Source organism: Musa acuminata, chromosome BXJ3-8 (genome assembly GCF_036884655.1).
Source record: "Musa acuminata AAA Group cultivar baxijiao chromosome BXJ3-8, Cavendish_Baxijiao_AAA, whole genome shotgun sequence".
NCBI classification, from domain to species: domain Eukaryota; kingdom Viridiplantae; phylum Streptophyta; class Magnoliopsida; order Zingiberales; family Musaceae; genus Musa; species Musa acuminata.
Window position 1 is genome coordinate 9,543,131 of NC_088356.1, and position 15,725 is coordinate 9,558,855.

General features: G+C 36.2%; 1 protein-coding gene across 2 annotated transcripts in view; it reads left to right on the plus strand.

Annotated features, from left to right (window-relative positions):
• Positions 1-45: 45 nt before the first annotated feature.
• LOC103993145 (DNA mismatch repair protein MSH1, mitochondrial) overlaps positions 46-15,725 on the plus strand; it is a 38,079-nt gene continuing 22,399 nt past the window's right edge. The window contains exons 1-9 of one of the 2 annotated variants that reach the window (XM_009413102.3): positions 46-285; positions 745-874; positions 969-1,066; positions 3,210-3,285; positions 5,282-5,401; positions 6,030-6,077; positions 9,448-9,512; positions 10,585-10,670; positions 13,666-13,830. In XM_009413102.3, the coding sequence (XP_009411377.2) occupies positions 176-285; positions 745-874; positions 969-1,066; positions 3,210-3,285; positions 5,282-5,401; positions 6,030-6,077; positions 9,448-9,512; positions 10,585-10,670; positions 13,666-13,830 (898 nt within the window). In that variant the 5' untranslated portion in view covers positions 46-175. Of the gene's footprint in view, positions 286-744; positions 875-968; positions 1,067-3,209; positions 3,286-5,281; positions 5,402-6,029; positions 6,078-9,447; positions 9,513-10,584; positions 10,671-13,665; positions 13,831-15,725 lie in introns of those variants that run through there. The other variant, XM_018830978.2, reaches the window with a different exon arrangement.

Sequence of the window (15,725 nt, forward strand, 5' to 3'; positions counted from 1 at the left end):
TTTGCGAAACAAGAACATGAAGACAACATTAATACACCATTCTTCACATTAATAACCGCTGTGACCTCTCAATCGTTTGGGCGTCGAGAACGATACGTCCATACAAGGGTGCCGGAGCAAACCCTAAACTCCGTTCAACCATTTCGCTTCTCCATTGTTCCCGTCTCCACTTGTAATGCGTCGCGTCGTATTGACCGCTTTAATGGCTTCCTCGCCTCGCCTTTTTCTCGTGGGACTACTACGCCCCTCCGTCATCCATAGGTTCAACAAATCGCCACTCCCAAGGTAAACCTTGATGCCCTAGTTTCTTCCCTTCAAACTACCTGATGAAATTTAAAGTGTCTCTTGACCGGTGAAACGCTGTTACGACAAGCCCTTAGAGCAGTTGTTTTGAAGAAAGTAGAAATTTCTTCTGTACAAGGGATCAAGATTGCAGTAACCACACCTGTAATGGAGCAAGTACCCTTTTGTCTCTTTGGTTGATCCATTTTCTGTTGCCCACCCTCATCCTGATTTATCTTTTGTTGCAAACTGGTGTTTTGCTTTTTCTAGATTTTAGATTTATAAGTTCATAAGTTTGCTCATGCAATGAGATGACGAAATATATAAGCTTTTACCACATCCATATTTTAAAATTTGATTCCTTAGTTAATGAAATTTGATAGCCTGAAATGATACATTCAAACTTTTTCCATGAGGGTTTCTAGTATATCAACTAATGTTCGCCGCTTGAACACCTTGCAGGTTGCTTGTGAGGAAATATGTCAGGTCTAACAAAGTATTTAAAGGAATTCCAATGGCAAGTAAGAGATTGAGTAAGCAAAAGGATTTTTATGTGGAAGAGGTCCACTCTCATATCATGTGGTGGAAAGAGGTTTCTATGACAACCTGCCTTTAGACTTTTTTTCCCTATATTGTGAATCTTGGGTTGTTTATCTAACCATGAATTAATGATTTGAATTCCTCAGAAGATCCAACTTTGCAAAAAGCATTCTACTGTTCTACTGGTCAAAAGGCTTACTTATTCAAATTTGTTAGGATTAGATGTCAACTTAAAAAATGGAAGGTAAGCAGAGTTCCTTATCTCACTGTATAAAAGGTTTACTCTCATTTCTTCCCCTTGACAGTGCATGATCTTGTTCCATGAAACTTGCATGTTATAATAGTGCACTTTGAGTTCCTATTGTTTTGTCAACCATACAAAGTTGCCCCTTGTGTGAACAAGGACTTTAATTGATACTACTGCATTCTGTCGAACAATCACTCTTAATTTGCTGCACAATCTGTTCTGTGTATTTTTATCTCCTACCTCTCATGCCTTTGATATTTCTCAGTCAATGTAGTGGTAATAATATATGATTCTTGTATTAATCTGTCAAATGCATTTGGATAGCGGTAATTGCTAAGAATTACTTTTGGTTTCCCATAGAAAGCAAGAAAAGGCAAGGAGAAAAAAAAACTTGATTGCAATGTTCTTCTGCAAAATATGATAGTTATATGCTCATGTTTTAGGTGGTAGAGATTATGCTGAAAAATTTGCCTTTTTGGGTTGGTGACCCATCTGAAACATGTTATTTTGCTACATAAAAGAGAAAAAACTGGTTGTAAGCACACCGGACCAGACCATCCAATTTTCTGAGTCCGACATCCTGTTCATCAGTTGGGTCCTGTTTGGTAGTTGGACTGATAAATACTGGTCAAACCATACCAAATCCAGCAGAATCAAAAACCTTGGTTCTTGTATCCTTTTAAAATCGACAGCTTGACTACACAGGGTTAGGGTACCAAATTGTATCCGTTTAAAAGTTTACCATGTTGATGTTAGCAAATTATCGTTAATATGTCCCAACTAACTTGAGGGATTATTATTGTTGTCACCACAAATATATAAATCCTTATCAGAAGCTGCTATCTCTCAATTTTTTAAAATTTAACACAATTTTGGACATTGTTAGTGTCCGTAACTAACAACCAGTATGAGGTTTGTTTCAGGAGAATGCTATATAGATTGTTGCTACTAATAGTTACCATGCTATTGTGATGATCATTATCTTTTAATTTCATTAGGCTTCTTGTTTCACAGGTAATGTATGTTATTCTCGATCGTTCGAGTTATTTTACATCCCTAATGGTTGTTTATTCCTGCAACTAACAGCTTTAATGTGCATAGTTGATATTTAAGGTCCTTCAGTAGATTTTATCTAATTTTGTTGTTTCTTTGCAGTAGTCTTATAGAATTGCAGCTACTGTAAACTTGATCTTTCTCTTTTTTTTTGACTTTATTGGCAGAGCCCTAAAATATCTGAGATTTCCAGACTTCCAACTCTTAACAAGAATAACACCTTGTCTTTGCCCAAGTGTACTAGCTTGTCCATTTGTATAAATTACATTTAAGCATCAATTGCTATGATTCATTAACGACTGTTTTCATTTCATGATTTATTATGACATTTAACAAAATTAAACCTATGCATCTATGGCTTTCTTAGGTGCCTTATGGTTGCAGAGGCATTATATGTTTTGTTTCTAGGGCATTTGATGCTTACACTGCAATGAATTTTGATATCAGCAGAATGGAGGTTTTGGTATGGGCTAACATAATTTGGCCGGAGACACTTATGGGCAGTGTGTCTTATGCTAAAAGCTGTTCTAGATATATTATTGAATCAGGCATTAGTGTGGTGTGATCCAGCATAACTTAGCACAATTTTGAAGTAAGCTTTCTGTGCCGGCCAAAAATTAAATCCGTAACCTTGATTATTGTATTATGATAAAATAGTAACATTTGTTCTAGTTATCGTGTCGTTACTAGCCATTGCACTAATACTGACTTTGATATGATATAGATTTATACTTTTACCAAGAACAAGTCATTTAAGTATTATAAACTCCTAGTTTTTCTAAGCAATTCTCATACTCGTACATATAAAAACTTGTGGTTGAAACTGGGTCAAGTCTTTTGTTGATGACCAGAGGTTTTTGAATTTAATTGGGGTATTTTCTGACTTCTGGTAATCCTGGCTCATGAGATTTCCTACATACTCAAATTAGTATCTTCTTGGATTTGCTGCACTATAAGTTTAGCATGCAATTTTTCTTTGCTCTTTAATATATATATATATATATATATATATATATATATACTGCTGATATTTTTCTTAATGATATTTTTTCCTAGAATGATTGTTCCTTTATCTTGCTTCTTGCAGTTTGAAAGAAGGAACACTCAACATGGAGTTGTTGCAATTTAAGTCGAGGTTTCCTCGAGAAGTGTTGCTTTGTCGAGTATGCCACTGATCTCTTATGATATTTGGTTTGTCATGTTCTACTTGTTGTTGCTTTGTTTTATAATGAAATAAATGTGAGAATTACCTTGTTGGAGAATGGCAAGTTTCTTGAGCATCAATTAGTTCTCCTTTTGATTTTATCTTTTATAACCTTTGATTGATTATGATTCTGCATGTTGAGAAAAATGCTTCTCTTGATGGCTATAATTATGTAGCAAAAAGTGCAAATTGGTAAATTGCTTTAAGTTTCTATTGTCCTATTGTCCTCATTGTTGTGGTGGTGTTGCATATGATCCTCACTGTAGCAGTTGATTAGCATATTGCTTTAAGTTTCTATTGTCCTATATCTTACAAGCAGTTTAAGTGTCAAAACAGCCCTCTAACCACACAACTGAACCTAAACAGTAAATCTTGGCTAGCTCTTCTTGAGCTAGGTTTTGGATGACTACAGGTTGTGTCGACTGTCGAGGATGAAAATTTTCTTATGCGACTGAGACTGCAGCACAAAGGATTACTGGGATGATCATGGGTTGGTTGTGTATGAGACCTTGGCTTGTCTTGGATTCCAAAGCTTGGAAGAGGGACATATGTGACAACTCACTCTAGCTCCACATTCTATGTGTATGCAAAGGATTTGGATGTGCATGCAGGACTTGGAAATTTGAAGTTCTGAGCAATAACTTTTAGTTAGTCTTTGAAATAAGTTCTTGGCCATTATGAATTTTACATTAAGATTTGTCAGTCCCATATTAGATGTGCAGGAAAAGTATTGATTAAGTTTATGGTGCACAGTGAAGACAAATAAAAATTTCTGCTGGCAATTTTACATAAGATCCTGGAGTACTCTTAAGTATGAATTTGAAAAGGCTAGCTAGATTCATCTTCTTTGTCTTGTATACATAATATACACAAATTTCAGACTACCTAGATTAATCCTCTTTGTAATGTAATTTATTTGAAAAAGATGATGCATCAACTGTTGAAGAGAAAATATATTCAGTTTGGAACTCCAAGAACTTGTGTTTTCTGTATCATTTATCTACAGTTGTAATTATATTTCTAGATAATTATTCATCAAAATACAGAGTTTGCATCTTTCTGTGTTTTCTTAGCATGATAGTTCATTTTTGTCCTTTGCCATACAATTTGATTTGTAGCTTAATACTTAAGCATTTTTTTCTCAATGTGAAATAGTTCTTACATCATTGCGGCTTATGGGCAATGCTATCCATCTTCTTTCCTGCCATCATTGCATGTTAAGATTTGCTATATATTAAGGTGCTTCTCATTTGTGGCTCAGCTTGTGGCAACATATGTTCTACAGCTTATACAGCTCTATTTATGTATGTCCCAGTCATTAGCATTGATCTAATGCAGTTGCATTGCAAACTTCTGTATTATGATTCTCTGTTTGACTTGTGTACCATCAGCTGTTCTGACATGCAGGCAACACATTGGTCCTTGATGACTGATTGCATGCTTTCAACAGTTTTATGCATTTGCATGGACTTAAACTTTATAACCAGAAAGCGGATGCCAACATGACATCATGAAAAATATGCTGGCCTCGATAAATACTATCCTCTCTGCCGAGAAACACTGGAACCAAATATGAAAAGTGCCATGCTTGTAGAAGATATTATCTTTACCATTTTATTGGACGGCTGAAATGAATTGCAAATCAATTTTTGATGCTAATGGACTGAAACAAAATCTTCTGTAGATTAGATAGCTGGTTTGATTATGGTACCAAATTTAAGAGAGGATGCTCTTTATGACTCCGATCAAGATACATTTTTTCTACTGATTATGACTTGCAAATCAGTTTTTGATGCTAATGGACTGAAACAAAATCTTCTGTAGATTAGATAGCTGGTTTGATTATGATACCAAATTTAAGACAGGATGCTCTTTATGACTCTAATCAAGATACATTTTTTCTACTGATTATGACACAATTAGTGACTGCAACTGATGGCTTTATTTTTCCTCAGGTTGGTGATTTTTATGAGGCTATTGGATTTGATGCTTGTGTTCTCGTTGAGTATGCTGGTTTGAATCCTTTTGGGGGTTTGCGTACAGATAGTATTCCGAGAGCTGGGTGCCCTGTTATGGTTGATTTTCTGCACCCTATATATATTATTTCTTGATTATGGTTGCTTCTTACAGAGTATTTAATGCTTAAAGAAGAGTATATTCACTGTTATCAGTTTTTATCTTTTATCATTTTTTTAGTAAACTCTGGTTGGTAGTTTTTATACAGCTGTTCTTTGTGAGCAAAAAATGCACACCATGTTTAGTGCGGCATGGGTTGTTTCTGCTATTGTGTTGTTGTAAGTGGATAAAATTGGTGTCCAACAGTTTATAACTGTCTTTGGTAAGTGTCATGGCATGTTTCTAGAAGAATTTTGGTAGTCATGTCTTCAAGTCCAAGATTTCTTTTGGCACAGGACTGTACTAAAGGAATTTTATACATTGTGTTATTGTTGTAGCTTGTCTTTTGTGCTATTACGTTGAATCAACTCAAGAAACAACAAGATAGAGGATTTTTGTTTCTGTAATTCTAATGATTCTGGTGTTCAATTGTTCTCCTTGTCATTCCTATTTTGAGGATGTAATACTTGGTTAGTTTAGTTTTATAACTAACCTGTTTAGTCATGCCACATTCTGAATTATGTGTTTGTATTGAAAGATAATTTCTGTTCATTGCTCTCTAAAATAATTATTTTATTTTATTTGCAGAACTTGCGCCAGACTTTGGATGACTTGACCCGTAATGGATTTTCTGTTGTGAGTCACTTTCAATATCTGAAATTCTTTTACTTTTTCTAATTTCTGATGCTACTCATTTTCTGTTGCATTAAGATCTTGTGGAAGGAGAAAGGGGGACTAATTATTTAATACTAATCTTACAATCAAGTTGCCATGTATAAACTTAAAGTTTTGCGAATACTATGGTATGTTAATGCAGTGATTTAAAAAGATGCTTGGGCCTCGCCTAAGGGTCAGGCAACACGCTTAAATGAGGCGTTGGGCGCTTTGGGCGAGCACCCGGTTGATATAAGGCGATTGAATCAGACTTTTTAAGTCTGGTTTGGTTAAATTTGCGTTAGTTGGTTCGATTGAACCAACTAACACACACAGTTATATTAAAACCTGCACGTGACACCGACTTCCAACCCTACGCTTTCTCCCTTTGTGTTCGCCACTGAGGATTTCTCCCTCTGCGTTCGTCACCGACGATTTCTCCCTCTTTCTCCGCCGCTGACGATTTCTCCTGTTGCCTCTGAGTCTTCCTTTGTCGCCGACCGAGTCTCCTTAGCTTCCGCTGCTGTTCGTTGTCTGCCGCTGCTGTCCGCTGCTGCTGTCCGCTGCTGCTGTCGCTGCTGCCTCCTGCTGTCCGCGACTCTACTGCTGCAGCTGCTGTTGTCTGCTGCCTCCTGCTGTCCGCGACTCTACTTGTGCAGATGCTGTTGTCTGCTGCCTCTTGCTGTCCGTGACTCTGCAGCTTCCGTTGCTGTCTGCTGCCTCCTGTCCGCGACTCTGCTGTGGCTGTTGCTGTCTGCTGCCGCGACTTCTCACTGGCAGTTTCTACTCTTCCCTTCTAACTGCTGTTAACAGTAAATATTCTAGTGCATTTGTAGCATAAGAACAGAACTCCGTCTACGAGCTCATCTCAGGAGAAGAATAAGGGGCAGGATCTAAAGCTACAGATGGATCTAAATAATCTACTGTTAACAGTAGATTATTAATTATTGTACAAAATAATCTTTATTTATTAGATTAATAATATTATATATTTTTTTATATTTTAATATTTTAGAGCGCCTCGCTTTGCTCGGGCGAGCGTCTAGTGCCTCGGGGGTTTTGGGACTTTGGCGCATAGCGCTTTTTAAATCACTGTATTAATGTTCCTATTAGTAGCAATCCTTACCTCGAAACCATGTTTTGACATGTCTGGATGGCCCATTTTCCCCTCCATGCCTCTATCCTTCTTTTGCTAAAAAAAAATAAAGAAGGGCACCTGAGTCATAAGCACCAAGAGACTAAATTAAAAATAGGGGAAACTTTTATCAGTTGTCCACCACTTCTTGGTGGGGCTATGATGATGAGGTATAGGTGGTCAATATCTAACAAGGATGCAGTGCATGAGATATGTAGCTTCTCAAGCAGGTGGGATTGAAGAGGAGGGTTGCTGGGAGGATAATAAGCAATGGTTGGTTGTATCTTGTATCTTGAACTCGAGTTCATATTAGGGAGGGGGGAGAAAGGGGAGTCAGTACATGCGACTTTAAAAATGTTGAAGAAAAGTAAAATAAAAAGATTTGTGAACATGTTTTTGCTATGAAATGAGTTTGGGTTTTATCTTCACTAAGGAGCGTATTCTTGGTTAATTTCAAGCTTTTTGAATGACTGATAGAATAAAGAACTTCCTCTGGAAAAAGTTTAAAGGGGTGCAGGGAGTTGATTTTTAGTGGATGGCGGTATGCAAAAGCAAATAGTAGGGAGGGCTTACAATTACCATTTTTGAAACTGATGGTAGAAAGTATTCAATGAATGAGATCCTCCTTGGAACAAAAATGCATGGCAAACATAAATTTTTAGTGGGAACCATTATGCATCTAATTGGCTAGATATGTATGTTCCCTTGCTACTTTGAACGGTGCCTTTTGGTGTGGACAGATCTCCATGATTAGGGTTCAAAAGTTATTGGGGCCAATGGGGAGAAGATTAGGTTTTTTTAGGGTACTTAAATGATGTTTGGCCTTTGACTATTACCTCACTTGGTGGGGATAACTACACTTTCCGACACCTCTTTAGGCCATCCTGTCCCAGGACAAAGGGTCATTGTCCTCTGTGATATTAGTTCTTTTGAGTGTCTGCTCTATCATTCGAAGATGGAGGAGCACCTAAGATTTGAAGGAGATCAGAGATGCCAAATTGACTATGACAGTGTTCTTTAGTTTGAATTGGTGTTTCTACTAAATCTTTTAAAGTAGCACACTAATATAAATTCTTTAACTTTGAGGTCTTCTCTATTGAGACCCTGAGAAGTTTTGGTTTCAATCTCCAATAAAGCTAATATCTTTGTGTGGTTGGTACAAAAAGGATGGAATTTGTTTGGACCATGTGCTGGTAAAAGAAAGAAGGATCATGCAAAGTGCAATTCATCAAGCAATCAGACTGGATTGGGTCACAGGCTCCAGCTTGCTCTTGCAAGTTTGGCACAAGGCTTTCAGTAATTCAGTTGATGGGAGTTACTTTCTATCCTACTGTGGTTATGACCGGGATGGCTTGTTCTTTTTCACATGTCTGAGGCACTGTCAAGAGAACTTTTTGGAGACTTCTTCAGCTGGAAGCTATTGTACACTAGCCATTTATTTCATTTTTATCTATTTCCATAAGAGAATAGCTACATTATTTATAATTTGATGGTAGACCTTTTGCTTAAACACTTTCTTATTCTTTTTCTCTTCTTTCTTCTTCTCTTTCATCATTCTGTTTGGCTGCAATTTTTTGTAAAGCTCTTATCCAAAATCTAAGTAGTTTTTATAAGTTCCAAGGCAGGACAAGATTTTGTGTTTTGTTGGGGGATCCAAAGCTTGATAGATGCGGATGGAATATGTTGATGGGAATTATGAATATTATCTTTGGGATTTCGAAGTTCCATAGGGTGCTCTTGGAATCTGAATCCTAGGATTTTTAGAGAGGGTCTTTGAGGGTGTTTGACTCAAAACCCAATGAAATCCTTTTACTCAATGGGTCCTTGAAGTTCGATTCTTTGGATTTTTGAGGGTCTTTGGAGTACGAATCTTTGAATTTTGAGGGTCCTTGGAATTTGAATCCTTGGATTTTTAGGGTCAGGCAAGGATTTTGGGGGTGTTTGGTTAAAATCCCGGGATTTCACTGGAAATTTTTTTGAATTCCTTTATGAAATGGAGTCATAGTGAAATGAGATGATACTTGGAACATCTTTGTCTTGACCTTAACTCTTGTTTACTGCCCTTTTCAGTTTGAAACACTTTAGTCACTTCAATATGCTTTCTGACTTTGCTGATATATCACTTAAATGAGTTTTTCAGATTCAATGTGTACAAAATGATGCTAATGGTGCATGCATAAGGTGTAATGCTGAACATTTTCTTTTGGGTTCTGACAGTGCATAGTTGAGGAGATTCAAGGACCAACTCAGGCTCGTACTCGTAAAGGTCGATTTATATCTGGGTAATTAATTTGCAACAAAATTTATTTCATTTTCAAACTTATTATTTTAAAAATCTACACTTGTTATTTTAGTTAGCACCATGTTTCCACAAAGGAAAAACTTGTTTGGGATTTTACAGTCAAAATTCTGTGCATTGCTGCCTAGTTGAATTCCATGAAATGCATGTGCAATTGATGACATTACTTTTGTTGTTCAAATGTTATGAAATGCTCTTACTCCATCTTCTTTCTCTATTCCATGTTTCTTCGGTAGATTTTATTTTCTTACATTTGTTCTGAAGGACGTTGTAAGATATTTCCTGTGTTTACTTAGTAGCCACGTAATAAACATGTGGAGAGAGAATGAATGGTTATTAAATATTAAGATTCAAACATGTATTTTTCAGAATCACCTTATTTTATGCAGAGGAAATCAACCATAGAGTATAAACTTTTTATGTAAAGCTCAAAGCATTTAAGAGGCAAATTTTTAAGGGATGTTGTATTTTCTGATGTTTTAGAGTTCTTTCAGTATGTTGTTGCTGTTAGGTTCTTATAATTGGAACTATAAGCAAGCATGAAAAACAATAAAATAGAAAGAAAGGAATAAAACTTCTATGTAATATTTTCATGATGTTAGCATGTGATGTTGAATTGACATATTTTCTATTCTCACGTACGCAACTTTCGGAACATACAAGATTGTTAATGACATTAATTGCATTTATGATGTATCTCATGTTAGTCCTTGTTCTCTCATCAAGAATTCATTTGATATAAACCTCATTTCTTCTTCACTCTTGCTTGTGTAAATGCTCTCCTTAGTTTTCTTCCAAGTCACTTTTGAATCATGTTGAGCTTATCCATGTACCGATCATTTTATTTCTGTGGTACTTTATTACAGTAATGTTATATTTGTCATATATGCCAGGTATCCTATTTCTAGAAATATTTTCATTGGAGACTTCATAGAGGAATTTGTTGATATTTCATTTCTTTTTTAAATTTCTGAGGCAAAACTGTTTCTTTCTTTTTTCCTTCATATTCATTTAATATTACTGTTGTGACTTGTGACTGATTCTTAATGTTGCAGCCATGCACATCCTGGTAATCCTTATGTTTTTGGGCTTGCTGGAGTTGACCATGATGTCGAGTTTCCCGATCCAATGCCTGTAGTTGGTATTTTCAAACTGATTATGACACTTCTATAGTTTCTTTAAAATTATATACTATTCAGGAAACGGTTTTGAATGCTCCAAAAGTTTTCAAGTTGGTTGAGGTTTCAGCATGTCTTTGTATGGTTTAGAAATGCTTCAATGTATTGAACATCAGAATTACAGTTTTGGGTGGATTGATAATGTGGTTTCATTGCAAAGTTTTGTGTGTAGCAACAGGAAGCCTTGTATATGTTATAAAATCTTTAAATTTTTATCACCTGATGTTATCTTGAGGTAGAGATTTACAAGAAGAGACAGGACTCGTTTAAGCTTGAATTTTTTTTTTAAAATTTCCCTGTGTACTTAACTTCATATTTTAATGAAACAAAATTGTAGCCTTACTGCTTTTCTCAAAAAAGTAACTGATCTGATTTGAGATGAGTCTTTGATCAAGTCCATCCACAATTTGTACTCTCTATTTTAGTCAATTTCTCTTCTCATTTCTTTACCTTTTCAATTTGAGGGAAGTATTTTTCAAGATAAAAATCAAAAGAAATTTGTGATCTAAAATCACTATGATGTTAGTTTGAAAAGAATTCTACATCAGGATTGGATATTGTGGAGCTTGAACATACATGAGAAGTGGAGTAACGTGAGCTTGACAGTAATCAAACTGCGATTTGATATGTTATACACTAGGCTTATTGTCACGACCTGGGTTTGATGGGCTAACTAGCCTATCAATTTTGTTTGGCCCAAACTACTGACCAAAATGCTTAGGTTGAAGTTGATAGTAGTATACTTATCAGACCCTTATAAGTCAATCTTAATTATGCCCACTTCCGATGTGGGACTAATTTGGGTGTTACAATCTCCTGCACTCAAGAGTTTGACGTCCTCGTCAAGGTCCAACATAGTCCAAATCAAACACTAGCATCGTGCATGTGAGGCGTAGCCTAGTGGTGGCTCTACGTCGTGACGAATCCTCTGACTTCATTCACGGGTAGTCTTTTCCTACTTGAGCCCCTCACCATGCCCCAATTTTAAATCGGCTTTGATACCAAATGTCATGACCCGACTTAGTATTGGTGTATGGTGAGGGGCTCGAGTAGGAAAGAACTACCTATGGATGGAGTCAGATGACTCGTCATGGCATGGAGCCACCATTGGGCTATGCCTCACGTGCACCATGCTAGGGTTTGCTTTGGACTATACTAGGCCTTGACGAGGATGTCAAACTCTTGAGTGTGGAAGGTTTTAACACCTTGATTAGTCTCACATTGGGAATGGAAAAAAAATAAGATTGACTTATAAGGATTTGATGAGTGTATTACTATCAACATCAGCTTAAACATTTTGGCTAGTGGTTTGAGTCAAGCGAAATTGATAGGCCAATTAGCTTATCAGATCAGGGTTGTGACATTTGGTATCAGACCTGTTTCAATTTTTTTTACATTTACATATGCTGATGTAATTTGTGTAGTAAATTCTTTTCTTTTGACAATTCAATTTGCTTTGTAAGGGGAACTCAAGTGTTGAGAATTCTGAATTTTCAATATAATCAGATTTACTATATAGATTTCAAACTTTGAACCTTGTTAATTAAAGGTTTCAAAGGATCACCTATGGTTCCAAAGGATTTATTGCCATATCCAGAATTAGGCTTCAAGCTCAATAAAGTTATTGTATATCCAAGAGACTGTGAAATAACAACCAAACATGTTATGCTTGTTTTCTTAGCTTCCATTGGAAAGCCTCATATTAGTTTTTGGGTTTACAGGCTTCTTGATTTAGGTAATAAGATTTTGTTGTCTTGAGCATAAGTGCTAATGTAGATTTCATGGTATACATGTCCTCGTATTATTCAAAGTTGTCCAAGCAATGCTATTCTAGCTTGTCAATGCCAGTGCCTACAACACTGCTATGGCATGCGCTGGTTTAATATGCTAGCATGAAATTTTTTCCCTTAACATAAGAGCCAGGGGCTAATTATATTTGATGACTTTGGCAAGCACCTGATGAGAGGTATTTGTTATAGATATGTGAAGAGTCTTTAGTGGAAAATTGAAACAAAATATCATATTGGACCATCTAGTTGTATTCATCAATCAGTCGACAACTCATTTGCCTCTGTAAGTATGCACAAAATGACATCTTCCAGAAAATGCGTCAACAAATTCAATTGTGTTGCAAGGTTTTGATCCTACACCACCTTTCTTTCAGCTTGTTTATGAAATTAATGTGGATCTGAAGTCACTTCATGTATACTCTCAGTTAGCCCCTTCTCACACTCTGCCATGAGTGCTTCCCTGTAAGCAACAGGTTCAACATGTAAGGTGACATACTTCACCTACAATGATGGTGATTCCACTGTTAGTGATTTTGAAGTACCATACCCCACCATGGTCTCAGTTCTCATCATATAATTACTGGAGTTGATTTTGTGCCACTTGGATTGTGTGCTAGTCCTGAAGGGTTCATGTGAGACTGGGTTTCGCTGAAGATTTTGTTGGCACCTCTTTTTCAAGACTGCATATCTGTGTTAGCTATAGGAGCCTTGTTTGAAGTTTTTGTTTCTCAGAGAAACATGAATTGTCTCGTATATTATGATGTGATATGATGGATCATCTTTTAAAAATTACTAGTGGAACTTGCTTAGAATTATCATCATGAGATTGTCGTGGGAGAAGGCCTCTATGTATGTACTGATAATTGATAAAGCACCTTGACTAACTGAACGTGAAGCAGTTGGAAAAATTCTATCCAGCTATGGAGAATATTGTGATGTCAACAGTTAACCTTCTTTTTCTTTTTTTTGTCTTATTGTTTTTGTTTGCTGTCTTGTTTGGGTTTCTAATTGTCTTGCAGATAACCCTACTGATTACTAATATTCAGGAGTCTTTAGTAGTTTGCTATGAATTTTGTTCTCATTTTAAATAATAGTATACATCCTTCAAATGTAAATGTGAAGATTGAGATTTACATGTTTTCTAATATTATAACATGCTGTGATTTAGGGATTTCACGATCGGCGAAAGGCTATTGCATGATCTCGGTACTTGAAACGATGAAAACATTTTCAGCAGAAGATGGTCTTACAGAGGAAGCAATAGTTACGAAGCTTCGTACTTGTCACTATCACCATCTATATCTGCATACTTCTTTGAGACATAATTCTTCAGGTGTTATCATCCATTTTATTATGTTTTAAGTTAGAATGTATTATTATTTTTTATTAATTTGCGCAACTTCCTATTTGATTGAATACCATGTGCCACATCTATCTGTTTCCATGCTTGACTTGTAATAACCATGTTTTCAATATGCATCAATTTGAGAGTTGCCAAGCTTGTGGAAGTAAACTGTAAAAGTATTATTTGTGATTATAGTCATATCTGCCTGGATTAGTTGGTTCAATGGTGATTTGATGAACTCTGTGAACATGGTGCTAATAGCCAAGGCATTCTGTATGATGTACTGACCCTACTGGATAGTCACAATTGGAACACATTTGAAAATGCCCCTGTACCATTGGAAAGGGAGGCCACCACACGGAGATTTATTTACCGAGTCATAAGCGATTGGAATGGCAAGCCGCCAATCTTCGAAAGAGAGTGGAAAGGTAGGTCTGTGCCCACTGGGCATACAGGATGTTTGTTTCATGAGCTGTCCTACTTTTTTGCCTATAATAACAGACAGTAGGGATAGTAGTCAAACATCCTCAACTTTTTTGATTTTTTAGGCAGATTTGGTTGCCAAGTTGCAAAACCATGAAATACTTGCACGAGGCCATTGCCACTGGTTAAAAGCATATACAACCAGATATTCCATTGTTTCTCCAAGCAGTTGATTCTTTCAACTGATCGCCAGTCAAGCATATAAATTTGAGAGTATTAGATTTATATGTAAAGCAGCATGAATGATCTGGGAAAGCAAAAAATAAGATTGACCTAATTTGACTGTCACTGTCCTACCTAAACCTAGGCTGCACGGAAATAGGCATCTCTTTTGATTGAATTTTTTTCTTCATTTTTGAAAAGTTGATTCTTGATTATTACCATCTTCATTTAAGGAAAATTTAGATTACTAATGAAAACTGATCCTTCAGTCTCTTTACATATCCTTTTTCCATCACATACAGCAGCCTACGTCAATTGTCCAGGATGGAGGATGTGATTGCAACGTCCCTAACATATCTTACACGAGGCCATTGCCACTGGTTAAAAGCATATACAACCAGATATTCCATTGTTTCTCCAAGCAGTTGATTCTTTCAACTGATCGCCAGTCAAGCATATAAATTTGAGTCTATTAAATTTATATGTAAAGCAGCATGAATGATCTGGGAAAGCAAAAAATAAGATTGACCTAATTTGACTGTCACTGTCCTTACCTAAACCTAGGCTGCACGGAAATATGCATCTCTTTTGATTGAATTTTCTTCATTTTTAAAAAGTTGATTCTTGATTATTACCATCTTCATTTAAGGAAAATTTAGATTACTAATGAAAACTGATCCTTCATTCTCTTTACATATCCTTTTTCCATCACATACAGCAGCCTACGTCAATTGTCCAGGATGGAGGATGTGATTACAACATCCCTAACATATCTTATACGAGGCCATTGCCACTGGTTAAAAGCATATACAACCAGATATTCCATTGTTTCTCCAAGCAGTTGATTCTTTCAACTGATTGCCAGTCAAGCATATAAATTTGAGTCTATTAAATTTATATGTTAAGCAGCATAAATTATCTGGGAAAGCAAAAAATAAGATTGACCTAATTTGACTGTCACTGTCCTACCTAAACCTAGGCTGCACGGAAATAGGCATCTCTTTTGATTGAATTTTCTTCTTCATTTTTGAAAAGTTGATTCTTGATTATTACCATCTTCATTTAAGGAAATTTTAGATTCCTAATGAAAACTGATCCTTCAGTCTCTTTACATATCCTTTTTCCATCACATACAGCAGCCTACGTCAATTGTCCAGGATGGAGGATGTGATTACAACGTCCCTAACATATCTTACAAGCCATGAAAATCTTGCTTCTGTTTGATATGTTAACTGAAT